General features: G+C 42.0%; 1 protein-coding gene across 2 annotated transcripts in view; it reads left to right on the top strand.

Annotated features, from left to right (window-relative positions):
* Positions 1-23491, top strand: part of EOGT (EGF domain specific O-linked N-acetylglucosamine transferase) — a 39084-nt gene extending 15593 nt beyond the window's left edge. For both annotated transcript variants that reach the window (XM_003939472.4, XM_010350125.3), the window contains exons 10-18: positions 2803-2906; positions 8463-8555; positions 8905-8976; positions 9112-9198; positions 9977-10045; positions 15341-15402; positions 19091-19210; positions 20424-20526; positions 21095-23491. In XM_003939472.4, the coding sequence (XP_003939521.1) occupies positions 2803-2906; positions 8463-8555; positions 8905-8976; positions 9112-9198; positions 9977-10045; positions 15341-15402; positions 19091-19210; positions 20424-20526; positions 21095-21241 (857 nt within the window). In that variant the 3' untranslated portion in view covers positions 21242-23491. The remainder of the gene's footprint in view (positions 1-2802; positions 2907-8462; positions 8556-8904; positions 8977-9111; positions 9199-9976; positions 10046-15340; positions 15403-19090; positions 19211-20423; positions 20527-21094) is intronic.
* The last annotated feature ends 4237 nt before the right edge of the window (positions 23492-27728 follow it).

Below are 27728 nucleotides of genomic sequence, written 5' to 3'. Positions count from 1 at the left end.
TTCAGAATTACTATAATTTATTGAGCATAGTTTTAATGTGCTCTGCCTTCTGAAGTCATAATTCTTATATTACAAAGTATTAAATTCAGAAATCAGACAAGTTTAGGTTTTTGAAATAAGAGCAAGTAAAAATGCTATGTTCCACGTTTTGACTCGTTTTTAAAATATGCAAATCAAAATGGGGCAAAGAAAGCACTGATCTGCCTGTAAAAGTGGCACATATGTGTGAGCTATTAAATTTATGCAGGTACTTACACAATAAAGTATATAAAGTGAGAATAATAGGCTAGGGTAGACATGTGCCATTTCCTTCCTATAATTGTAACTCTACTTTTTTCTTCTAAATTATACTGTCTTCCAGTTTTCCTTTCCTTTCTTTAGAGATAGGGTCTTGCTCTATTGCCCAGGCTGGAGTACAGTGGCGTGATCATAGCTCACTGCAGCTTAAACCTCCTGGTCTCAAGTAATTCTCCCACCTTGGCATCTCAAGTAGCTGGGACCAGAGGCATGCACCAGTATGCCGGCCTAATTTGTAAAAAATTTTTGTAGAGACAGGATCTCACTGTGTTGCTCAGGCTGGTCTTGAACTCCTGGGCTCAGGTGATCCTCCTACCTTGTCCTCCCAAAGTTCTGGGTTGATAGGTGTGAACAAGTGTGCCTGGCTCAGTTTTCCTTTTTGTTAACTCATACCTTAGGAAAATAAGCATTCTACAGATCAAGACTCATTAGGGGGCACATTTCTCAAGGGTGGTGCTTACGTTTTCTTCTCTGTGTATAAATTCTTGCAGCCCCAAGCACTGTTCTATGCCTGTTGCATTCCCCAGTAACTGTTAGGAACTCACTAAATGTTATGTGAAAGAGCTCATGTGTGCTGTATGGTTAACCTGGGAAAAGAGGATGGATTCTGATAGAACTTTATTTTTCTTGTTAATTTGAAAATATAGGGGCCGGGCGCGGTGGCTCAAGCCTGTAATCCCAGCACTTTGGGAGGCCGAGGCGGGTGGATCACGAGGTCAAGAGATGGAGACCATTCTGGTCAACATGGTGAAAACCCGTCTCTACTAAAAATACGAAAAATTAGCTGGGCATGGTGGCGCGTGCCTGTAATCCCAGCTACTCAGGAGGCTGAGGCAGGAGAATTGCTTGAACCCAGGAGGCGGAGGTTGCGGTGAGCCGAGATCGCGCCATTGCACTCCAGCCTGGGTAACAAGAGCGAAACTCCGTCTGAAAAAAAAAAGAAAATATATTCTTTGCCCAGATTTTTCTGGGTGAAAAGATTAGCCCTTCCAAACAATCATCTAAGATTCCAGGCTAAAAAAAAACCAGAGTATTTTTATACTATTATTTCTGGTACACAGTGTTATTTTTCACTGTGGAAATGAAGTCAGAATATTTTATCAGGTTTACTTTTGAGAGTCCCTGTTTTTCTTTTACTCAAAATTTTCCCACCTTTAAAATGCGTGCTCTAAGTGTCCGTTCTTGGAATTTCATCCCATTTTAGGTTTGTATATTTCCAGGATGGATACCGGGTCCTGCATGCTTAAATAGAGAGGGTGCATGTTCTGTTTCTTTTTAATGAATGGCATGTGAACTTACAAATAGTGGCACTCACAGCCCTCTCCACTCTATCTGACCTAGCGGGATCTAGCTAGTCTTCATTCAGGGCTTCTTATGTGCCTGGCACTGGGATGGGTACTTTAAGATATATTATCTTTGGGTTTCTCATAATAAAGCTGGCACTCAGGTAACTATTTCCCAGTTCTATAGAGAAGCTAAAACTTAGGGACTTTATGAACTCATCTGAGAATGTCGTGCATGAATGGCTATGCTGGAATTCAACCCAGTTCCTCTTACTCCAGAATTCCTTCTGTTTCAATCAGAACACAAAACATTCACCTCTTTTATATGATAGTTGGTTAATGTTTTTCCAGGAATGATAAAAGTAATGATTAAATAGGGAAAAAAGAGACAGGAATGAAAATTACCAAAATGTTAGTTGCCGTCATTGCCAGTACTTCCATGATGAACAGATGTTGCTTAATTGATTTTTTTTTTTTTTTTTGAGACAGTGACTCCCTCTGTCACCCAGGCTGGAGTGCAGTGGTGTGATCTTGGCTCACTGCAACCTCCTTTTCCCAGGTTCAAGCAAATTCTCCTGCCTCAGTCCTCTGGCTGGGATTACAGGCAGGCACCACCAGGCCTGGCTAATTTTTGTATTTTTAGTAGAGATGGGGTTTTACCATGTTGGCCAGGCTGTGATCTACCTGCTGTTGACCTCAAGTGATCTACCTGCCTTGGCCTCCTAAAGTGTTGTGATTACAGATGTGAACCACTGCGTCTGGTCCCTTAGTTGACTTTAAAAAGTAAATGATCAAGCTAGGCATGGTGGTGCATGCAACGTTAGCAAGACCCCACCTCTGATAAAAATAAATAAATAAAATCAGAAGAAATAATGAATTGTCTTCGTGACCCTGTAGTTCTACTCAGTTTTGAGTTAAATAGACCTACCTTGTTATTTTCTGGGAACTTAATGATCACCTGTTACTTGGGGTATATGGGAAAATGCATTCCTGATTTTAAATAACCAATTTTAGAGTGACTCTTGAAGCCCATTTAGTCCGTAAATTGAGGACTGCCTATGTATGTAGATAATTTCATGTTTGAAAGAAAAAAAAAACCTGTTATTTTTTCCCCCATTTATTTAAACTAAAATTCTCTTAAACTGTAAATGGATAGGATTGAATAAAACTTGCTTAATCCTGTGCTCTTTGGTGTTAACGTAGTTTTGTTTTCCAACACTAGGTGTTAACATGTATCACCACTTCTGTGATTTCATCAATCTTTATATTACCCAGCACGTTAATAACTCATTCAGTACTGACGTGTACATCGTGATGTGGGACACCGTAAGTAAGAATGTGCTCTCTGCTTCAGCACTGTCTTTCCCTCGTATGAGTGTGTGACTCTCATCTTGTGAAACAGAATTTTCGAAGACACATACATTTAAACATACACACCTGCACATGTGTGGATGGGTGTGAATATATCTGTATATACATGCATTGACTGTGCATATACATAAAGGCAGATACGTAGGTATGTGTGTACCTTTGTTCTTTGAATTTTAGAATGAGGCAGTGGGGAAGGTTTCTCTCCCTTTCTAGGTGAGTGGAGCTCCAAAGGCCAGAGATTCAGTGACTTTGGCTCAGTGTTCTTCTGGGACAGATATATGAAAGACTGTCATTCATCTGGGCATGGTGGCTCATGCCTATAATCCTAGCACTTTGGGAGGCCAAGGTGGGTGGATCGCTTGAGGCCAGGATTTTCGAGACCAGCCTGGCCAACATGATGAAACCTTGTTTCTACTAAAAATGCAAACATTAGCTGGATGTGGTGGCACATACATGTAGTCCCAGCTACTCAGGAGGCTGAGGTCAGAGAATCACTTGAACCTGGGAGGCGGAGGTTGTACTGATCCAAGATCATGGCACTGCATTGCAACCTGGGTAACAGCAAGACTCTGTCTCCAAAAAAAAAAAAAAAAAAAAAAGGCTTTCATTCGCTCGACCTCTATAACCTGTGTTGGAAGTGCTTTCCTCTGTTTACTTTTTGGCCTCTTGCATTTACTGTCTGCCTTTGCTTAATAGCAGCTTCCTTGTTACTGTGTCCTTTGTGCTAAATTATGCTGTGTGTTTCAGCTCACTCTATAGGGCAGGTCTTAGGCATGCACATAAATACATCTGTTGAGTGACACCTGCTGTTTATTTGTTTTTAATGCAGTCTTTTTTCCTTCTCTCTCTTTGCCTGTCTTTTCCCTGCTTCTTCCCATATCTGGCCTCTCTTCCTGCTGAGGAAACCCCAGGATGTGTCCCAGTATCTTCAGCTGTGAAATGAGATAATGACATTTACCTAGGTGTCATTTTGAGAAAGAACCATAGAGTTTGTGAATAGTCACAGTGTCTGGTACATAGTACTTGTGCTCTGAATGTTAACTGTGACAATTACAATAAGGAGAATAAATGATTTGTAGTGTACATGAGAGAGGTTGCCTAAACTGTGAGGTTGGAACACCCACCTGGGGGTCATCTAACATTCTGCTCAACATTTGGACTCACAAGACACTCATATGCTCGGCTCTTGGTGTGAGACTATTCAGGATTACATTGCAAGGGAAGCCTCAGGTGTTTCTTTCAGAGGGCATGCTAGCAGTTTATACAGCACAGCTCAGCTGCAAGGAGACAAGATTCATCTGGGGGAGGTACAGGCAATGCCTTGGCTTACGAGCCTCATATCCTGCAGGGGCCAACATCTCCCGACACAACTGCATTGGCAAAGCCCCAGGATCCCTGAAAGAGACATGCCAGGTTCCTGGAGTCAGTGGACTTGGGGAATCTGAAACATGGCTTTCCCAGTCCAGAAGCAATTTACCTGTCAAGCATCCTTTTAGATCAGAAGCAGTGTTGCCTAGGCACGTGCTTGACACAAGCTATCTTCATTGCCAGAGAGCCGAGTTAGCCAGTTAACAGAAGGTCAAATTCTCATGCAGAAGGAGAGAGTTTTGCTGACCCCTTTTTCACCAGTCAGAGGCTTGTAGTAGAGCTGTGTAAAAAGGTTTTCAGGATCACTGCTCCCTAGACTTTGAGTTAGATTTGAAGTCTGATGAGACTGTAATGCTTGGCATGTTAATGCTTTCTTTCATTTTCCGTCTGTATGCATTTACATTTCCCTCTTGTATTTCAGTTTTGCTTGCCACCACAGTTTCATTTCTTAGAAATGTTTTGTGAGCAAAGGGAACAACAGTTCCTTTCTTTTCTTCTTTTTGTATCAGTGCAGTGAGGCCACAGTCACCAGCCATGACAAGCCCTAAATGATTAACTCGGGGCTGTTTTGCCTTTTCTAAACAAAGCTATTTTTAAATTTTGTAATTAACATAAATGATGTTATTTCATTTCATGCTCATGACCCCTCGTGTACTTTAGTTTTCATTAGCTTATTTTATAGACAAGAGGCCGAGGCCTGAGCAGCAGGTGAGTGTTCTAAGATGATGTAGTCAGTGAGGGTGGAACCAGGGATTCCATCTGGGCAGCTTGACCCCAGACCTGTGCTCGGACATCACAGTGCTCTATCATCTTCCTAAAGACCTGTGAAGAGGACTCTACCTAAGTTGCCAGACTAAGTTGACATAAAGTTTATCAGAGGCCTTCCAGAAGCTTCCTTATACCTGTTGCATACTTTTCCACGTCTTCCTCAAATGGACTAAGCTATAGTGAGCCAGCTTCTACAACCCTCCCCTTCTCTGTGCCTGCTGGAGTAGGATACACAGCCACCATGAAGACCCCAGGTTACTCAGTCAGCTGAGCACAAGACATGAGGGCAGTCTGACTTTGATTCTGGCACCGATAAGCAGGATGGGTGTTGCCCAGCAGGGTGGCTGCTCGGTGTTACCCCTCTCCTTGGCCACTCCCTGTGCATACGTTTTAAACCCACACTCTTGGTCAAAGAGGCTTTTGCCACTTACTCAGCTAGGTTCTCAGGACAGGCAACTCTGCCAGATTGCTCCAGAATTCAGGCCCACAGAAGACGGTAGGTTGGATGGGGATGGCACTAAGCAAGGGTTTTTGTGGCCACTGTTTCTCTTTTGTTGGTAAGGACTTAAATTAAGCATCACTGTCACCTGCAGGGTGACTGTGACATGAATCCCCCTCAGTGGATGGTGTTACCAGAGTCCTGATGGTCTGGGCTGAGCAATTTGCCCAGGGAAGAGCAGGGAGGTAGCTGCGACTACAGATCATATCTTGGTGATATTTTCCCAACAGTTCCCACAAGGAAGCCTATGGGGCCTTCCGTTTCCTCCTTGAAAAACTCTGCATTTTACTCCCTTCAGCACGTGGCATCCTCAGTGGGGTGGGCAAGGCCACCAGCCTGCAAACATGCATAGAAGGACCCATTTTCAGATGCGTCTCTGGGCACAACAGGGCCACTCTTATCAAACAGAATAAATAAAACAGGAAATTACTGCAGGCTTTCCACATTTGCTTATGCCGAGAAGTAGTATAGCTTTAGGATTATTTTGTTTGTTTTTCAGACAGAATCTTGCTCTGTTGCCCAGGCTCGAGTGCATTGTCGCGATATTGGCTCACTGTAAGCTTCGCCTCCCAAGTTCAAGCGATTCTCCTGCCTCAGCCACCCCAGTAGCTGAGATTACAGTGTGTGCCACCACGCCTGGCTAATTTTTGTATTTTCAGTAGAGACAGGGTTTCACCATGTTGACCAGGCTGGTTTCAAACTCCTGATCGCAGGTGATCCGCCCACCTCGGTCTCCCAAAGTGCTGGGATTACAGGCTTGAGCCACTGCATTCAGCCATGATTACTTTTTAAATTATGAAAGTAATACCTGCTTATAATGAGTTCAAACAACGCAGAAGTATGCAAAGTTTTTTAAAAAGTCTCCTTCTTCCTCTTCTCCAATTCCATGTTCCCCCAAGGGTAACTGCAATTAACATGTGTGTGAGTCCCTCGCAAGACTCCTTTTGTTTTTTTCTTTTTTTTGAGACGGAGTTTTGCTCTTGTTACCCAGGCTGGAGTGCAATGGCGCGATCTCGGCTCACTGCAACCTCCGCTTCCTGTGTTCAAGCAATTCTCCTGCCTCAGCCTCCCGAGTAGCTGGGACTACAGGCATGCGCCACCATGCCCAGCTAATTTTTGTATTTTTAGCAGGTACGGGGTTTCACCATGTTGACCAGAATGGTCTTGATCTCTTGACTTCGTGATCCACCCACCTCGGCCTCCCAAAGTGCTGCGATTACAGGCGTGAGCCACCGCACCCGGCCTCAATTAACTACTTTTCAAAAAAGGAATGAGGCTGGGCATAGTGGCTCACACCTATAATCCCAGCACTTTGGGAGGCCAAGGTGGGCCTATCACTTGAGCTCAGGAGTTTGAGACTAGCCTGGCCAATATGGTGAAACCCTGTCTCTATCAAAAAACACAAAAATCAGCTGGGTGTGGTGGCGTGCACCTGTAATCCCAGCTACTTGGGCAGCTGGGGCAGGAGAATTGCTTGAACTTGGGAGGTGGAGGTTGCAGTGAGCCCAGGTCATGCCACTGCACTGTAGCCTGGGCGACAGGGCAAGATTCCATCTCCAAAAAATAAAATAAAATAATGCATGTGGTAAATATGCTAGAAAGAACTAGTTCCCACTGAGAAGCAGCTGTCAAATGGAGCTGGCAGCACAGGCTGGGTTGAATCCCAGCTCTGTAACTCAACTACAATGCAATGTAAGCAAATTACTTAAAATTGTATCTCAGTTTCCTCATCTGCAAAATAGGGAAAATGATATTATCTACTCATTAGGCTTGTGGATGGCTTAATGTGCACTAATAATGTCAAGTGCCCAAGAACAGTGCCTGGAATACAGGAAGCGTGCAGGATGCTATTATTATTATACATATAAAGGTGTTATTGACACCATTAATATTAGTGGGAAATTGTCACTTTTTATTCACTAATCAATGGGTAGGGGGACATTTCATAGAATTACATACATTATAAAGTTTTATTTTATTAGAGACAAGGTCTTGCTCTGTTACCCCGGCTGGAGTATACGGCATGATCATAGCTCACTGCAGCCTTAAATTTCAAGGCTCAAGTAATCTTCCCACCTTTGCCTCCCAAAGTGCTGGGATTACAGGCATGAGCCACTGACCAGTATATATTTTTAATGTTAAAACTCTTATTTTTTTTTTTGAGATGGAGTTTCGCTCTTGTTGGTGAGGCTGGAGTGCAAAGGTGCAATCTTGGTTCACTGCAACTTCCGCTTCCCTGGTTCAAGTGATTGATTCTCCTGTCTCAGCCTCCCCAGTAGCTGGGATTACAGGCGCATGCCACCATACCCAGTTAATTTTTGTATTTTTAGTAGAGGTGGGGTTTTATCATATTGGCGATTAGCCCACCTCGGCCTCCGAAAGTGCTGGGATTATAGGCATGAGCCACCATGCCTGGCCAATGTTAAAACCTTCAACCCATTTTCTTGTTCTGAAATTTTTTTCCAAAGCATATTTCATTCACCCTGATGGCTTTTGCACACTGAGCATAACAGAGTGTGTACAAACGGTGACATAGGTATGTGTTGTATGAATAATTTAGGTAAGATGTTCACAGGAAGAAACCCTGAACTACAGCTTCAAAGATGTGAGAAGAAGAAGAGTGAAGGTAGAAAAATGAAACATTGTTAATGGCTAAGACTATAACTCTGATAGTTATTTCTGATGATATTTCATCAGATTAGGCATTTGCTCAGGCCCAAGAAGAAGATCCATTTTGCCTGTATGGATTTTATGAACTTGTGTAGGATTGTTAGTTTTTAACACCAACAGGCAAATTCAGGTATTTTGTTGCATCTTTGAAAAGTCATGTTGTATACTTTTATTGCCCTAAAACCTTGTTTTGTTTCTACTTTCAGAGTTCTTACGGATATGGTGACCTATTCTCTGACACATGGAATGCATTTACTGATTATGACGTTATACATTTGAAAACTTACGATTCCAAAAGGGTACTGGAAATTTTCCTGAAATGTCTTAATGAATATATGTTGTGTGCAGATGACTCCCTCATAAACATTTCATATGAGTTCCTATTAGCCATCACCACTGATTTCTGAATTTCCTTTATTATAATTAGACTCCTAAGTGTTGTTAATCACGCAGCGTTTGAAAACTTTTTTCTATAATTTTTCCAAAAATATGAATTCTGTTCTCTTTGAGTGAAATAGTGTGCTATTCAGACAATCTTAATGCAAAATGGAGATTAATTAAAATCTATTTTTCAAAATTATAAGTGCTATTTTGGTGCAAAGGGTGCAAATTACATCCTCTTATCTTTTAATATATCTTTGTTCCCAGGTATGTTTTAAAGAAGCTGTTTTTTCATTACTCCCCCGTATGAGGTATGGGCTGTTCTATAATACTCCTCTGGTAAGCACAATTAGCATTTATATTTGCAGACATTATTCTTGATAGATTTTAAGATAACATTTATATGTAACTTGAAAGTATCTTAAATTACAATACAGAGTATTCACTGTAATATGAACTGGTGTTTTATTTTAGATATCTGGCTGTCAAAATACTGGACTGTTCAGGGCATTTTCCCAGCATGTACTACACAGACTAAACATCACACAAGAAGGACCCAAGGTAAGGGATACACTGTGGATTCTGAGGTGGGATTGAGTTTTCTTACCTAATAAAAATCAATACTATCTTTTCAGAAACAGAAATAATCAGGAGACTGTGTTTTTGTGTTAACATTTTCTGGGGAAGCTAAGGCAGGTGGATCACTTGAGTCCAGGATTTCAAAACCAGCCTTGCCAACATGATAAAACCCCATCTCTACAAAAAATACAAAAATTAGCCAGATGTGGTGGCATGCGCCTGCAGATCCAGCTTCTCAGGAGGCTGAGGCATGAGAATTGCTTGAACCTAGGTGGCAGAGGCTGCAGTGAGCTCCAGTCATGCCTTTGCACGCAGCCTGGGTGACAGAGCAAGAGTCCATCCCCCGCAAAAAACCAGAAACATTTTCTGACCTAGAGTCCTCTGAAACCAGGTGTCAAAAACCTGTAAAAGAGAAGATAAGGGATATGACAAGAATGCTTCCTCCTGCCTTCCTTTCCCCTTCATTGGCTGTGTCTCCCTCACCTCCCCAAATCTTCATCTGACCTACACAACCCCTGCCAAGAAATTCACCCACCCAGCCAAACAGATAATGTGATGAGCTGGTTTTTGCCTTCAGTAGCTAAAGTGGATACATTTTTTACTCCCTGAGAATGGTGAAGGAATCAGGCTAAAAAAGAATAGTTCATTAATGTATCCTGGTTGAGTTTCATCTCTTTGTGAAATTACATCTTAGGTTCAGATGTTCATTCATCTACCACGACCTTTACGGTGTTATTTTGCTATTTCGTTTTGATTACAGGATGGAAAAATTCGAGTCACCATTCTCGCACGGAGTACGGAATACCGGAAAATCCTAAACCAAAATGAGGTTAGTTTTTGGTATGCGTCTTTAATGCCTTCATATTGAATTTGCCTTCCCAGGACTACTGTGCTTTGTTTTTTTTCACATTACATTAAAAGCTTCGGTTTAAAACTATTAGTTTTGAGAAAAGTTTGATGGCCTATGCCTAGTTCATTTATTGGATTTGAATTTCTAGTGAGATTCACCAAACCACCCATGGACAAACTAGCTTTGCCTTATAGTGACTGTTCATCTGCATCAACTCAGCATGGGAAAAGCAATCTGAATCTTGCCTTTACTGCAGTAGAGGGCATCTGGACACACGAGTGGCAAAAATGCAAGACTTTCTTTTGCATAGTTGATGCAAAAAATGGCATCAACCCTGTGGTATCAGTTGCAGATTAAGTTGCAAGAGTCTCTATCCTCTTACATGACTATGTCTTAGAAACTACATTTCAGGCATCCTGACTCGTTTCAGTAGCACCAACTCATAAATTATTTTTAACCTCAGTAAGATCACCATGCAAGGCTACTACGTACAACATCATGGCCTGAAGATAGCCTTGCAGTAGTAAGAATTTATTCCACAATAATTAATTGAGCAACTGCTATGTGCCAGGCCATGTTCTAGACCCTGCCCTCATGGAGCTTACACTTTAGAGGTGAGAGACAGATAAGAAGCAAGTAAAGAAGTCAATAAGTATGGTGATGTTAGGCAGTGATAAGTGCTTTGAAGGATATGAACCAGGGTGATGTCATAGAGACTGGGGATGTGGATGGAACGGGGTTGCCGTCAGGCGAGAGCATTCAAAGAGGCGCTGCTTAGACTGAGACCTAATCAGAGACGAATCTATCAAGAAAGAGCCTCCTGGGCCGAGGTAAATGAGCTGTCAGTATTCTAGAAACAGAGAGAATACCACAATATGGCTGTAGCATCATGAGAGAAGTGGGGTGATATCCAAGCACTCTGAGAAGTAGGGCATGGTGCGGGGAGGCACAGATCATATCAGCCTCCTAGACCTTAGTGGGAGAGGGATTTTATTCCTGTGTAGGGGAAAACCACTGTGAAATTGTAAGTAGGGTGTTGTCAGTAGAATGCCTCTTCCTCCTCCCTGCAAAAGATGTCCACATCCAAATCCTTGGAACCTGTGAACCGGTTAGGTTACATGGCAAAGGGAAAGTAAGGTTGTGGATGGAATTAAGGTCCCCAACCAACTAACCTTAAAGTAAGGAGAGTATCCTGGATTATCCATGTGAGCCCAGTAAAATCACAAATGAGCCTTACATTCCATCCGCCAGAGAACTTTTGCCTCTGCCTGGATAACTCTTTTCTTCATTGGATTCTTCTTATTGATCAGATCTCAGTTCATCATTTCCTTAAAAGTGGGAGAGAGAGGCAGGAAAGAGAGTCAGATAAGGAGATATAAGGCAAGTGGGGCCAGAGATACCACATTGCTGGCTTTGAAGATGGACGGGGCATGCCTCGAGCCATGGAGTATGGAGGGCTTCTAGAAGCTGAAAAAGGCAATTTTCCCTTCTTCCCTGGAGCCCGCAGGAGGAACACAGCCCTGCTGACACACCCTGATGTTAGCCGAGTGAGACCCATGTCAGGTTCCAATCCTGCAGAACTATAAGGGGATAAATTTTGTTGTGTTAAGCTGCTAAATTTGAGGCAGTTTGTTACAGCAGCAAATGGAAAACAAATACAGAGGGAGAGACGTGAGTTGACATTTATTTAAGTCATTCTGCCTGTAAGAGTTGAGAGCGGGGAGATTGATCAGAAGCTGTTCTTGTGGCCCGGGGAGAGCGTTTAGCTAAAGTGATGACAGTAGAGATGACACGGTAGACAGATTCAAAAAATATTTTGGAGATAGGATCTATGATATTTACTTTTGGAATGTAAAAGTACATTCATGTTAGAGAAGGCCAGGGAAGGTATCAAGGATCAAGTGCAACTCGAGGCTTTTAACTTGAGCAGGTAAGTGGAAACAAAATGGAAAATAGTAGGAGGGAAGCGGGGGAGTCAGGTTTTGATGGGTAAAATATTTTACATAGACTAATTTGGCTGCCTAACAGGCTGATCAGAATTATGTAATTAACATCTCTTCCTAAGACCCATATGGATTACAGAGGACATGAACATATGGCATAATGAGGTGTTAATTGTAAGCTCTGTGGATGGAAGAAATGAGCAGTGTGTGTGTGGGTGTGTGGGTGTATTTGTATGTGTGTGTTTAAAGACCTAGAAAGAAGAACATATCAAATAGTGCACTGTTGGGTATACAAATGGGAAGCCTCAGTAGCCAACAGGTCAACAGTATATGTTGGTATAGACCGTATGTATTGAGTGCTAATTGGGGGTCAAGCATATTATTATTGTTTTATTTTTTAATTTTTTTGAGATAGAATCTTGCTCTGTCACCAGGCTGAAGTGCAGTGGCACGATCTCAGCTCACTGCAACCCCCGCCTCCTGGGGTCAAGTGATTCTCCTGCCTCAGCCTCCCAAGTAGCTGGGACTACAGGCGTGCGCCACAACACCCAGCTAATTTTTGTATTTTTAGTAGAGACGGGGTTTCACCATCTTGGCCAGGATGGACTTGATCTCTTGACCTTGTGATCTTCCCGCCTCAGCCTCCCAAAGTGCTGGGATTACAGATGTGAGCCACCGTGCCTGGCCCTAAAGCATATATTGTGTGCTCCTTTTGTACATTATGCCTCGCAAACCTCCCAGCAAACCTATGAGATAGGTATTGTATTATTGTCCTCTGTTCTAGACAAGGGCACTGAGGCTTAGTGGTTAAAAAACATGCCTAAGGTCACCCAGCTGGTGATTAGAGTAACAGGGGCCTGAGTGAAGGTGGTTGGGGACCAGAGTGTGCTACTGCTAAAACAGCAAATAGACTTCAGAGGAGGTGGAATCCACCCCTGGCCCCTGTCCATCAGGAAGGGGCAGGCTGAGGAACAGCATCAGGCTGCTGCAGAGAAGTCCAGTAGAAACATAGAGTGCTGGTAGTGCTTCAGTGCAGGGGTGAGGCTTTCAGATCCAGTCATGCACCTTGCCCAGATTATGGCGGCCAAAGGTGAAATTTGATCATTCAGCCCCCAACTCTAAGCCAAAGAGCACCCAGCTGGCTGATTCTCTCCTGAGGATTGAATGTCACTAGAAAGGCAGCTCCCGGGCAGGGAAGAAGGCATCTTTAGCTGTACTTCGATTAATAAATAGTTAATACAACCCAAATGGCCTCATTAAATCATGGCTTGTGGAATCCTGCCCAACTTCAGGGTTTGAATAGCCACTGGAAGGGTTAGGGCCACCTTTCTACTAGAAGTCATGAAAAAGGGCAACTAGAAGTCATGAAAAAGGACATACTTTCCTTCAAACCCTCGGCACATGTGATTCCTTTTATGTGGGCAATCTTGTTAAAAGACCAAGGCTTATACCATCTGACTGATTCTCTCCTGTAAAACAGAGTTCTAATCTTCATACCCCTTCCACTCTTCATAAGAGTTCAGGAGCTATCTGGAGAGAGAAATTTCCAGTCATGATTCTGTGTGTGTGTGTGTGTGTGTGTGTGTGTGTGTGAGAGAGAGAGAGAGAGAGAGAGAGAGAGAGAGAGAGAGAGAGAGAAAGAGAGACAGACAGACAGACACACACACGGGAGGGGATTAAATCTTGGTCACTGCTTGTTGCTCTCTGTAAGCAGGACAATAGAGTACACTGGTTAGGAACACAGGTTTTGGGGTCAGAAGACCTAGATTTATTTTTGTCTGTGCATTTGGGAGCTGTACGATCCTGGAAAAGTTATTTTACTTCTCTGAGCCTATCTTATCTAATTTGTAAAGTAGACATAGTACTAATACTTACTTGATATGACTTTTTTTTTTGAAATGGAGTTGTGCTGTTGTTGCTTGGGGTGTAGTACAGTGGCACAATCTCGGCTCACTGCAACCTCTACCTCTTAGATTGAAGTGATTCTCCTGCCTCAGCCTCCCAAGTAGCTGGGATTACAGGCATGCATGACCATGCCTGGCTAATTTTGTATTAGCCAGGATTTCACTATGTTGGTCAGTCTGGTCTTGAACTCCTGACCTCAGGTGATTCACCTGCCTTGGCCTCCCAAAGTACTGGGATTACAGGCATAAGCCACTGTGCCCTGTCGATGATACTTGCAACTGTTGATATTGTTGTTGTGGTGTGTGTATGCCACAAGGCAGCATGATACAGGTGCAGAAATTTCTGAGTGGTGCTGATACCCAGTGGCCTAATTGTGAGGGACATAGAGAACCATGACTGTATTTTTGATAATAGATTAACAATGCTTTATTACTTTTTGTTTGCTAGAAGAATAATTGTTTTTCTTTTTCTTTTTTTGAGACAGAGTCTCGCTCTGCTACCCAGTCTGGAGTGCAGTGGTGCGATCCCGGCTTACTGCACCCTCTGCTTCCTGTGTTCAAGCGAGTCTCCTGCCTCAGCCTCCCAAGTAGCTGGGATTGCAGGCACCCACCACCACGCCTGGCTACTTTTTGTATATTTAGTAGAGATGGGGCTTCACCATGTTGGCAAGCTGGTTTCCAACTCCTGACCTTAGATGATCCTCCTGCCTTGGCCTCCCAAAGTGCTGGGATTACAGGTGTGAGCCACCACACCTGGCCAGAAAAATTGTTTTACTAGGTAGAAGTACTGAAAATGTTTTTCTGCCAAGACCTTAGTATTTTCAGAGGATAAGGTTCAAAGTGTTAGTGGGTTGTCTGAAATGAGATAATGGGTGGGACAAAAACTCTGAAGGTAAAGTCTGGAACATTTTGGGTATTCTGGTACCCAAAAACATATGGGCAGATCACAAGGTCAGGAGATCAAGACCATCCTGGCCAACATAGTGAAACCCCATCTCTAAAAAAATAAAGATAAAGAAAGTTGAGGGAATAATAAGCAAATGGTAATAACAACAGTTCATGGTTAATGTATTTCTGTGCTTAGCCCTTGGTAATAACAACAGTTCATGGTTAGTGTATTTCTGTGCTTAGCACTTTGCTTCCATGAATTTTCTCCTTTCAGCCTCACAACAACACAGTGTGTTGGTATCTGAGGGAGGTAGAGTCATGTGTTCACAGGTGAAGCCTGGATTTGAACTTAATGACTGTTCAAAATGATTGACCCAAATGATATTTATTTATTTTCTTTTTATTTGTTGTTGTTACCAAATGATATTTAATATCTGAAATATTACATGCAAAAAAAGAAACTTTAGGACTCATAAAGGAGAGTAAAACAGAAGGGAAAGAAGGAAAAGAAATGCTAAATGTTTCTCTTTTTTTCCCAGCTTGTAAATGCACTGAAAACAGTATCTACATTTGAAGTCCAGATAGTTGATTACAAGTATAGGTAAGTAATAGCTAATCTCAGCAGACACAGTCAGCTTTTGCTTGGATGAGGTCAAGGGGGCGAGAAAACATTTTTCCAGTGGGAGCTGTTGGTATTTATAGGCTCAGAAGGGATAAGCAGACGCTATAAATGAATGAAATGGGCAGGTGAGGGCCCTGGGAACAGGGACAGTTACTCTTCAGCCTTCTGGGGTCTGCTGTTGTGACTCCATCTCCTTACTCAAAAGAAGTGATCAATTCAGATTTCCATTTACAATTTCAGAGCTTTTTTTGGGTGGGGTGGGGGGGACAGAGTCTTGCTCTGTCACCCAGGCAGGAATACAGTGGCACTATCTCGGCTCACTGCATCCTCCACCTCCTGGGTTTAAGCAGTTCTTCCGCCTCTGCTTCCCAGGTAGCTAGGACTACAGGCATATGCCACCATGTCTGGCTAATTTTTCTATTTTTAGTAGAGATGAGGTTTCACCATGTTCGATAGGCTGGTCTTGAAGTCCTGACCTCAAGTAATCCGCCTGCCTCTGCCTCTCAAAGCGCGATTACAGGAATGTGCCACTGCACCAAGCCTAAAATTTCAGAAGTTTTAAAAAATTGACAGGCTGGATGCAGTGGCTCATGCTTGTAATCCTAGCACTTTGGGAGGCCAAGGTAGGTGAATTGCCTGAGCTCAGAATTCCAAGACCAGCCTGGGCAACACGGTAAAACCCTGTCTCTACTAAAAAATACAAAAAGTTGGCCAGGCATGGCAGTGTATGCCTGTAGTCCCAGCTGTTCGACAGGCTGAGGCAGGAGAATGGCTTGAACCCGGGAGGCGGAGGTAGCAGTGAGCCGAGATCGTGCCACTGCACTCCAGCCTGGTAACAGAGCGAGACTCCGTCTCAAAAAAAAAAAAAAAAAAAAAAAAAAAAGGCATCTAGTTTGCCCTCCTACCTTCCAGATTTCAACATCTGACTTAAAATTATATATATGGGGATAATTTGAGGGTCAGAATAACTTGAGATTTTTAAAAAATCATATAAAATGTTTGCATTTCTTTTAAAACTCTCATACAACTAAACGGCTTAGAAAGACAGAATATGCCTATTATTCATAGTCTGGGTAATTTCTGCTGCTAGAATTCCATCTTCCTGGTAAAGGTAGTACATGCTTCTGGCTGAAAAAGTCAAGCAGTATAGAAAAGATCAGAAAGAAAATTGAAAACTTTTATCTCCATGTCCACCCACAATCACAGTTGTGTTTTCCAAATCTAACACTAAGTATGCTTTTCAGTTAAAGGAAGTATACGTATCCCAGCAGTAGGAGAAATATCTAATGTAGGTGGCAGGTTGATGGGTGCAGCAAACCACCATGGCAAGTGTATACCTATGTAACAAACCTGCACGTTCTGCCCACGTACCCCAGAACTTAAAGTATATATGATAAAATAAGTATATATATATATATATATATCCCAGCATGTGGGTATCTCATATAGATAAGTTTAATTTCAGAGAATGTAAGCATGGGAGCTTTGCACTTCATTTATCATACATTAATTCATTTGTACAATAAATCTCTAAACTGGGGACCCATGAGCTGGTCACCAGGCTCAGCAGTAGGAATCCCATTATGGAGGATGGCATAGTTCTCATCTTGGGGATCTCAGACACTGAATAGAGATAAATAGCAATTGTAAAAACAGCTACTGTTTATTGAGACATACGTTTATGCTTGCTTGCTTTATCTCATCCCATGCTTTCACCAGTCCTCTGAGTTGGCACAGCTCGTCCCATTTTACAGATTATACTCTGCTGCGCTGGCTACCTTCAGTGTTGCATAAAGAAATGAGTGAGTCAAGACGGGGCTCCCACATCAGTCCCAAATCTGTTCACTGAGATGAGGCTGGGAAGGAATGGAAAGAACTGGGGAGGGCACTTTTGAAGCTGTATTATTGACTGGCTTTTAAGGATGTGTTGGAGTTTCTCAGGTAAGCCAGAATGACAATAAATTCATACCTTGCCAGTCTGTGGGAAATGTTAGTAACATGTTAATGTGGGGATTGGTGAGCGCTGACCACAGGCGTTTCCACAGCTGGCACCTCCAGGGGTATGTTCACCTGGGCGAATGGCTGTCCTTCCCTTGGCATCAGTTTACATTCCTGGAGAAACTGAGGCACGTGTTCTCGGTGCAATACACATACTCACAGAGCTGGCTTGCTTTTCCTATGCGGAGTTTTTGTTGTTAGCTGGTATAAAAGGGAATTCACCTTCCTTTCTTAGATCCAAAATAATCGTGATCATTTATTTTTCTTTACTTTGGGTAAAGTGGGGCTGAAAGATCTCATTTCTTTCTGTTTATTCAGAGTGTCACCCTTCTAGCCTTTCTCCCTAGCCTCACCTCAGTGAACTGTTTTGGGACTGATTTTTGGTTGAAAGTTTACGCATCTGTCAGTGTCTTGGATTTAGAGAACACTTGTACAATCCTAACATGCATAATGCTGTGGATTTGTCTTTTGCAAAGGCAGGATCATGCCCTGGTGGTATCCGAGATCGTTTTGGGTGTACCCAGATGGCATTAAAAAACTTAAATCACACTAGGAGAAAATTTTTTAAATCCTTTTATTATACTAAGGAAATAGTTTTTAATTTAGTGCTAGTGTGTCACAACATCTCTTTAACACTTGCTGATTTCTCTTTTTCATGAAGAAAGAGCAGGCCTCTGGCTCCAAGCCTTGTCTTGCAATAGTATATACCTCGATTTGCATACTACTTAGTTTGATTATGTCAATTTTTACAATTTCGTTGACAGCATATGTCTCTGATTTTCCATTTAAAGTTTTCTTTCTTTTTTTTTTTTTTTTTTTTGAGACGGAGTTTCGCTCTTGTTACCCAGGCTGGAGTGCAATGGCACGATCTCGGCTCACCACAACCTCCGCCTCCTGGGTTCAGGCAATTCTCCTGCCTCAGCCTCCTGAGTAACTGGGATTACAGGCACGTGCCACCATGCCCAGCTAATTTTTTGTATTTTTAGTAGAGACGGGGTTTCACCATGTTGACCAGGATGGTCTTGATCTCTTGACCTTGTGATCCACCCGCCTCGGCCTCCCAAAGTACTGGGATTATAGGCATGAGCCACCGCGCCCAGCTTAAAGTTTTCTTTAAAAATAAACGTACTTAAGCGTAAAAGGATAGGTGAGCTTACTTAGAAAATATGTTACATTATTCGCCAGGTGCGGTGACTCACGCTTGTAATCCCAGCACTTTGGGAGGCGGAGGCAGGCAGATCACCTGAGGTCAGGAGTTCAAGACCAGCCTGGCTAACATGGTGAAATCCCATTTCTACTAAAAATACAAAAAATTAGCTCAGCGTTGTGGTGCACGCCTATAATCGCAGCTACTCGGGATGCTGAGGCAGGAGAATCACTTGAACCTGGGAGGTGGAGGTTGCAGTGAGCTGAGACTGTGCCATTGCACTCCAGCTTGGGCAATCAGAGTGAAACTCTGTCTCAAAAAAAATATGTTAAATTATTAAGAAATTAATGTATTAATTACTAGAGTGCACTTGAAATTGGCAAAAATGGTTCTTAAAAATGGAATGTGGTTTTAAATGGGAAATATACTTTTATAAATATCCTTACTGTGAATCACGACCTAACTCAACCTGATACTTCTCTCTTCTCCCCATCTCTCTTGTGTTATTCTCTATGTTTACAGAGAACTTGGGTTTTTAGATCAACTAAGGATCACACACAACACGGACATATTTATTGGAATGCATGGAGCTGGTCTTACCCATTTACTTTTCCTTCCAGACTGGGCTGCTGTATTTGAACTGTAAGTGTTTGGGGGCAGTTTTATGCTGAAGCAGCTGATAATGCTTTTTATGCATGCTAAGGCTTTCATTCTGAGTATCAAAAGGCTTAATATTTAATCATTCAAAAAGAGAAGTCACATCACATAGACATCTGGAAAGAAAAAAGTCCCAAGGCTAAAAATATAAAGTCTGCAGCCTGCCATTGCACTTAGTAAGCAAACTACTCCTTCTTCTTCCCATCCCCAGCATGATACAGAAGATATGAATCTGTGGTTTTCTTATTCTGAGTTTGTTCCTGCATACCTCCCAAACTGTGAGCTTCTTCTTGCAAACAGTGTAGTTATCGTGTTAAAAGAGAGCACTTATGTCTCATGTATACCATAGCTCCAAAACACAAGCCAACTGCTTCACTTAGTGCTTGCTGATCTCATGCACAGGGAAACTGAGGCCCTTGGGTGTAAATATTTGCCCAGGCCACACCTTTAACTCAGTGGTTGGTTTGTGAAGACATGGCCTTCCCTCTCGTAATAATTCTGCTCTTGACACTGTGCTCCATTTTAGTTCTTGAGACACTAATAGCAGTTACTGTTACCTCTTTCGCCCTATTCTGTCTCAATATCTGGATTCTGTAGTTTCATTTTAAAAATGATTTGACTGTATTTAAATAGGAGGCTATTTAGGAAAAAAGTCATGAACTTCCAGTGCCCTGCAAAATGTTTCAAAAATACATACGGCATACGTAGAGAAATAGCCAGATAATGGATTCTCTCTCTATTATTTCTCGTATAGAGAGAGAAGGAAGGATGGAAGAAAGGAGAAAGCAAGGGAGAGAAAACTCAAGCTGTAGAGTCTTTGGACCTGGGTTCAACTTTTTCATCCTTCACTATTTAGTTATGTGACCTTGAAAGTATTACCTATCCCGCCTTGCCGCTTTCATACATTTAAAGACAGAGGTATTATGAGGTGGTATCAAGTCCATAGGCAGCAGGTCCTATTGAATATGGTCAGTCTTCTCCATTCCGTAACCTATTTTGTTTTTTAAAAGTTAAGTTCATTAGTTCAGAGAGTATTTTTAAATTCTCTTCCTCAGTCTTGTTTACCGTCTTCCTCAGTCTTGTTTACAACCTTTTGCAAGGACGTATTTGGGAGATGCATTTTATGTTCGCAGAGAGTTGTTGATTTGGCAAAAACCTTGGACAAAAGCCTCATGTTGTGACACCCTTGTGTCCTCAGGTACAACTGTGAAGATGAACGCTGTTACTTAGACTTGGCCAGGCTGAGAGGCGTTCACTACATCACTTGGCAAAAGCAGAACAAAGTCTTTCCTCAGGATAAGGTAAAGTTCAATCACAAAACTCACCTTGCTTCATTTTTAATTGGTTTGAAGTATCCAATTACTGATAGGAAAAATGGTCATTGAACTTCAGTGCTGCAAAGATGAACTGTTCTCTGGAATACTGAATTGTTGTTTTTTATATTTGCGAGTGGGAGAAAAAGGAGAATTAAGCAGCCTGTATCTTTAATGTTGTAAAGGCAGCTTTATGGAATTTGAGCGTAGAAGGATCTGTTAGAGTATATGCAGAGGGGATCAACAAGCTACAGCCCTGTGGGCAAATCCAGCCCGTGACATGTTTTGGTAAAGAAAGCACAGTCATGCCTGTGTGTTTATGTATTGTCCCTAGCCGTTTTTGCACTTCAGTGACAGAGTTGAGTAACTGTGACTGAGACCTTAGAGTCAGCAGAGCTGAAAATATTTATCATCTGGCCCTTAACAGAAAAAGTTTGCTGGTCTCTGATGTAGAGTATAAATTAGTTGCCTTAGCCAAAGTAACATAATTTTCTTGCTGTAGAGAAAACCATGCCCTCAGTGAGTTATGGATCCGTGTTTTGGTTTGTTTTCGCAGGGCCACCATCCAACCCTGGGGGAGCATCCGAAGTTCACCAACTACTCTTTCGATGTAGAAGAATTTATGTATCTTGTCCTTCAGGCTGCAGACCACGTATTGCAACACCCAAAGTGGCCGTTTAAGAAGAAACGTGATGAGCTATAAATATGTTGAGTCTGTTTGCAAAAAGAGTGTTTAAACACGTCAACACTCAGACTTAGAATTAAATCAGTAAGCAGCCTGTTATTCCTATCCTCAAATTACCTTTTCTATGCCAAAACATACCTTCAGGATATTGTTATGTGTTTTATAGATGTTAAGTGTTTCATGTGCTTTTTGTGTCATTGCTGTTTACCAATAGCAAAAATTTTGCACTGAAATCTTTTTATAGTTCAAAAATTGGGCATAGACTCCCTAGTATAATTGAACTTTCTTTCTTTTCTTTCTTTTTCTTTTTCTTTTTTTATTTGAGACAGTCTTACTCTGTCACCTAGGCTGGAGTGCAGTGGCAGGATCTCAGCTCACTGCAACCTCCACCTCCTGGGTTCGAGTTCTTGTGCCTCAGCCTCCCCAGTAGCTGGGATTACAGGCGTGCAACATCAAGCCCAGCTAATTTTTGTATTTTTGGTAGAGACAGTGTTGCGCCATGTTGGCTAGGGTGGTCTCAAACTCTGGGCTCAAGAGATCCTCCCACCTTGGCCTCCGAAAGTGCTGGGATTACAGGTGTGAGCCACCATGGATGGACTTGAACTTTGTTTTTTTAGGGATACCAAAGTTTTCAACTTTTTCAGCTTTAGAATTTGTAAATGTTTTTGTAGAATATTATATGATTGTAATTCTAGAATATTCCAACTTGTTTATGATATATTTGGGTAAATTTACAGCTGCTCTTTTATTTTCCATAATCTAGTTGTAGCACTGATTGTGGTAGGAAAGGAAAACATGCAAAACAGACACACACACACACACAAACACACACACACACACACACACACACACACACACACACACACAGGGTTGTGATTCTCAGTACCAAGCTATAGGACCATGTTACATAGATAGAGTTTAGTCAGCTCCAGGTGGGATGCATCAAGAACCTGAATCAATCATGCCACTGTATTTATTTATATTTACATGTTTCATATTCGAATCATGTTTTCCTAAAATGTAGCACCTACATATGATAAAAGCAAATTAGAACATTCTGTAGGACTGTTTTGCATAACTTCTATCTGGTTTCCACTGATTCCTTCTTAGCCATGGAGAGCATTTAATGATTAATTTATATATGAAAATGTTTTCCATTTTATGTATTTGTAATTGCCTATACCAGTGCGTATGCATCTACCTCTGTCGGCATGAAAGTATTCAAGTCTTTGATTTCAAAAACTTCAAGTTAGCCTCACGAAGAGAATTTTTCCCTATAAAAAAGTAAGACCAGGAAAACAAACAAAGACGTGTGGCTTGTTCAATCAAAATGAAAAAGAAGCCATAAGAAAGTGTCACTGATTAAAAAGAATATGTACCACCACTCTTTGAATGGGATTCATTTCTTACTGATTATGAATTTTCAATTTAGTAGTCAGAAACCATGGATTTATTTTACTGCACAATGTAAAGTTTACATTTTATTGACACTTGAGCAGTCCAATTTAGAGACTTGTTACTTCTATTTTTTAAAGTAAGGGAGTAGAAAATTACAGCATAGCTAAAGTTTTAAAAACATTTTAGAGTTGGAAAAACATGCATCAGAAAAATGACACACAAAATATCTGGACCTTTACAGAAGATGCGTGCTGACCCCTACTTTAAAGGACTTAAAAAGTCTTTTAGAATTGAGGACTATTTATTAAAATACCTGTAAAGAAAATATGAATCACTGTAGCAATAGCTTTGGTTCAGATCTTAAAATCGTATAAAAAGAATATAAAAACAACATGTTAAGAATTTTTAAATGACAGGTATTGCAACTGTGCAAAATACTGAGTAACCACTGGGAAAATATTTCAGATGAAAGGAATGACAAAGGTATGTTGTACTTCGTGTCAGCAAGGCACTGACGTCTGAAAAATGATCTGAAAAAAAAAGGTTTCACATTGGTCTTCTTACCTCATTTTAAGAAGCATGTGGAAATGGGATGCTATAGACCAGTGAAAATTTCAGAAATTGAGAACAATTTCATACTAAAACTGCTATATTTGAATATTTTGCATTTAAAGAGAGAATACATTTTATATAAACGAAAGTACATTTGACACTTTATGGAATTAACTTTATGAGACTTTTTGTGGGAACAAAAAGTCTTCAAATTGTAAAATGTAAAGATCGCTCTTTTTAGTATGTCTTAAAAGGGATGCATTTCATTGTATGTTTTGGGTATGGCTTTGGAATAAATAATTTTATATTTTATTTGAATATCAGAACCATTTTTAAGGTTTTCTGTGTCGGAATGTTTCTATGCTTGCTTTTTTGGCAATCTGGTAGCTTTTAGATTATAAAAATTAAGTACATCTCTGATGAAGAATTCAGTTTGAGCAAAAAATATCTTTTATTTAGCAATTTATTATATGATGCTTCTATAAATGTTACATTGTATAATCATTACCAAAATGACATAAGAATGATGGCTCCTAAGCTTTCAGATTCCACATTCACAGTCTTCCATTCATTTAGGGAAGTCTTCCATTCCACTTTAGGGAAGTTATGGGACTTGCCTGAAGATCACAAGCCTTCTGACTCCACATTCACAAACTTCCGTTCATTTATTTACTTGCTTATTCAATAAATATTGATTGGGCTGCAACTTCGTATCACTTACTATTCTTAAATTCTGGGAATATAGCAATGAAAAGAATAGACAAAATCTCTTGCCCTCGTGACGCTTACAGTCTGTGGAGACAGACATTAAACAACATAAATAAGATGCACAGGGTGCCAGATCCTGTTACATGCTACGGAGAAAATAAAAGAAAGAGGGATGTGGAGTCGGGTGGGGTGGAGTCCTGCACACTTAAGTAGGGGGCCAGGGAAGTCTTCATTGACTCAATACTACAAGGAGGTGACTGATAAAGTTATGCAGATGGTAGCTGGGCAAGGAGCATTCCAGGAAGCTAGAAGAGCATGTGCAAAGGCCCTGAGGCAGCAGCATGCCTGGTATGTTTGAGGAACACCAAAGAAACCAGTGTGCCTGGTGTGATCAAGGGGCAGAGGAGTAGGAGGTGAAGTCAAGAGGTACTGCCACAGCAGTGCAGACAGCAAGGCTCTGATGAGATGGAAGCCATTGAAGGGATCTGAGTAAAGACTTGCCTTACCTCTAACATGCTAACTCTAGCTGTTATGCTGAGAATAGGATATGGAGGGATGTGTTAGGTCATGTTCTCTGGAAAACAGACTCTGGGATGAAGATTTGACTGCAGATAGTTTTTTTGTGGGGGAGTTTCTCATGTTCAACCTTTATGAGAATGTGAGGGGGTCCAGGCTTGGGCAGAGGGAGAAACTGAGGGGCCATGCCAGGTGAGGTCTCAGCAGGGCACTGTAGAGGGGGAGTGATCCTTTAGTGAGGTCCCCAAATGAGGCAAGAAATACACATAGCAAGTTCGAATACGGGCCATCCCAGGGAGGCGTGGGGCCTTATCAAGGCCACTCTCTTCAGCTGAGGGCAACACGTGGTGAGGACCTCAGCTGTGACCCATCAGTGGCCAAATTCTAAGCAATATGGCGAATGAGTGCTTCAGTCTGAAGGGAATTAAGCGGCGCATTCACCAGCAGGTAAGGGCAGTGCTGTTTAGCTTGTCCTATTCTCCCTCCTGCTTCCCGTCAACGGAAAGATCTCAAGTCTCCTTAAGATTCAGATTTGAGGCAGAGCGTGGTGGCTCACGCCTGTAATCTCAGCACTTTGGGAGGATGAGTCGGGCAGATCACATGAGGTTGGGAGTTCGAGACCAGCCTGACCAACATGGAGAAACCCCATCTCTACTAAAAATAGCCAGGGATGGTGGTGTGCCCCTGTAATCCCAGCTACCTGGGAGGCTGAGGCAGGAGAATCGCTTGAACCTGGGAGGTGGAGATTGCTGTGAGCCAAGATCGCGCCATTATACTTCAGCCTGGGCAACAAGAGCGAAACTATCTCAAACAAAGATGCAGATTTGATGTCTATTTTAAAGAAATATTTATAGTTGATACTGTGTACTTCACGTTGTAGAAGTCTAAGGGATGGCTCAGCACGCTGCATAGGGCTGATAGTATTTTAGGCTTTGTGAGCCACGTATGGTCTCTGTTGCGTATTATTATTTGTTGCTCCTCTCCTGCAATCTTAAAAACATAAAAATCCTTCTGCTAAGATGTTTAACCTGCCCAAAGTCACACAGCCAGTACCAGATGGATCGGATATAGGGCTTTCTTTGTCAAGGAATTTTGAGTTAGATAGGGATGCTAACATGTCACGTAGGAAGGAAGGAAGCTGGGGAGGAAAAGAGAGGGAGGAAGAGAAGGAAAAAGGGAAAGAGAAGGGAGATACTAGTTGGGGGGTATAGAACATGGAGAAAACAGTCCTAGAGTTGGGACTCTTTTTGCTTACAAGACGATTTTTTTTTTATTTTTTATTTTTTTTAGTTTGTGTTCAGACAGGTCCCCCCCTGTCCTCCAGGCTGGAGTGTGGCAGTGGCATCATAGGTCACTGTAGCGTCAAACTCTTGCGCTCAAGTGATCTTCCTACCTCAGCTTCCTGAGTAGCTGGGAATACAGGCATACACTACCAGACCTGGATAATTTTTCATTTTTTTGTTGAGGCAGGGGTCTCACTATGTTGTCAGGCTGGCCTCAAATTCTGAGCTGAAGAGATCCTCTGGCCTCGGCCTCCCAGAATGCATGGATTACAGGTGTGAGCCACACACCTGGCCCAAAATAGTTCTTTTCTGAAACCTAGTTAGTAGAGAGAATATGGAAAATACTTGCTTTTTCTAAACTAGGAGCATATATGCAAATCAACTCAGGTATGATTGCCCTGCAGAAGCCAACTGTTTAAAATCACCTGCTCCCAAGCAAGGGCTGTTGCCAGAATACTTTAATACCTTTGTTCTCTTTCAGCTTACTGGGGCATGTCAAAAGATGTTATAACCATTCTTGTCAAAACAGAAGTGGGTTAGGGCAGTTTGTTCACGGTTTGTTTCTCGCTGTGCGGGCCCTCGCCTTGGCTGTTAGTACACAGGGGACCACAAGGTGGCAGTCAAGCCCTTCCAAATGGCCGATAGTACACAGGGGACCACAAGGTGGCAGTCAAGCCCTTCCAAATGGCCGATAGTACACAGGGGACCACAAGGTGGCAGTCAAGCCCTTCCAAATGGCCTTTGGGGCTGTCTGAAGCCCGGTAACTGAATCTCATTGTAGATTCCAGGCACCTGAGTGTTAGGAGTAAGGCTTTGCTTCTGAGTGTGATGGATTTTGTTATTCCTGATTTGAGGGAATGTGGGAAAATGATCGCGGACAGTTTTCAGGTTTAAGTGTGAAATTGCTTAGCTGCAGCCAATAGCTGAATCCTGTATAATATCTCCTGATCATCTTGCGGGAAGAGCACTTGGTCCCTGGAAGATGATTTCTAGTGACAGAAGCTGCTCATGGGAATGTATTCTCATCGACTTGGTAGAGAATTTGATGAGGACTTTAGCTCTATTTAGGATCTATAGCTGACACATGAACTCTTCTTCTTCAGGGCAAATTTCTTTATGTTGGTCTTCCAAGTTACATTTTCTTACTTGTAGGTTGGTGGTAATATACATTAGGTAGGGTTCATACAAGGATAAAATAAGAGTATAACGTCACACTTATTTAGTGCCTGGCACAAAACATGTTCAGTAAATGCTATTATTGCACTATAACATACAGAGTTATTATTTAAAGGTCTAACACCTGGGGAGCATTTAAATTCTGGTCTCCAGACCTCTCCTCAGACCAAGTAAATCAGAATCTCTAGTGGCACAGTCTGGAGGACCGTATTTTGTTAAATGTCCCCAGGTGGTTCCGATGTACAGGGGTTGGGAACTGCTGTTCTGGAGACACTGACAAAGCTGGTGGCAGTAGACAGTTCATGAGGTCTAAGCCAGAATTTGCCAAAATGTCTTCCACTGAATGTCCATAAGATGTTCCATAAAAAATGGGTTATGACCGGGCGCCGTGGCTCATGCCTATAATCCCAGCACTTTCAGAGACCAAGGTGGGCGGATCACGAGATCAGGAGATGGAGACCAGCCTGACCAACATGGTGAAACCCGTCTCTACAAAAGATACAAGAAAGGTACAAAAATCAGCTGGGCGTGGTGGCACGTGCCTATACTCCCAATCACTTGGGAGGCTGAGGCAGGAGAATCGCTTGAACCTGGAGGCAGAGATTGCAGTGAGCTGAGATCTCACCACGGCACTCCAGCCTGGTGACAGCGAGAGATTCCATCTCAAAAGAAAAAAAGAAAAAAAAAAAAGAGTTACTTGAGAAATATGAGAAATACTGCCTTAAGTCAATTTAAAGCGAGTTTATTGCAGGACTTCTCAGCATCTTTGTTGTATGTGCATTGTGAATCTCTAAACAGGAAGATGTCATATGCACTGTATGCAAGTTTATTTGACCATGGAATCTTTTCTTCAACAGGTATGAGGATTGGCG

The sequence above is a fragment of the Saimiri boliviensis genome, chromosome 8, assembly GCF_048565385.1.
Source record: "Saimiri boliviensis isolate mSaiBol1 chromosome 8, mSaiBol1.pri, whole genome shotgun sequence".
Taxonomy (NCBI): Eukaryota; Metazoa; Chordata; class Mammalia; order Primates; family Cebidae; genus Saimiri; species Saimiri boliviensis.
Note: the sequence above shows the minus strand (reverse complement) of the source record. Positions and strands in the feature narration are given on the sequence as shown.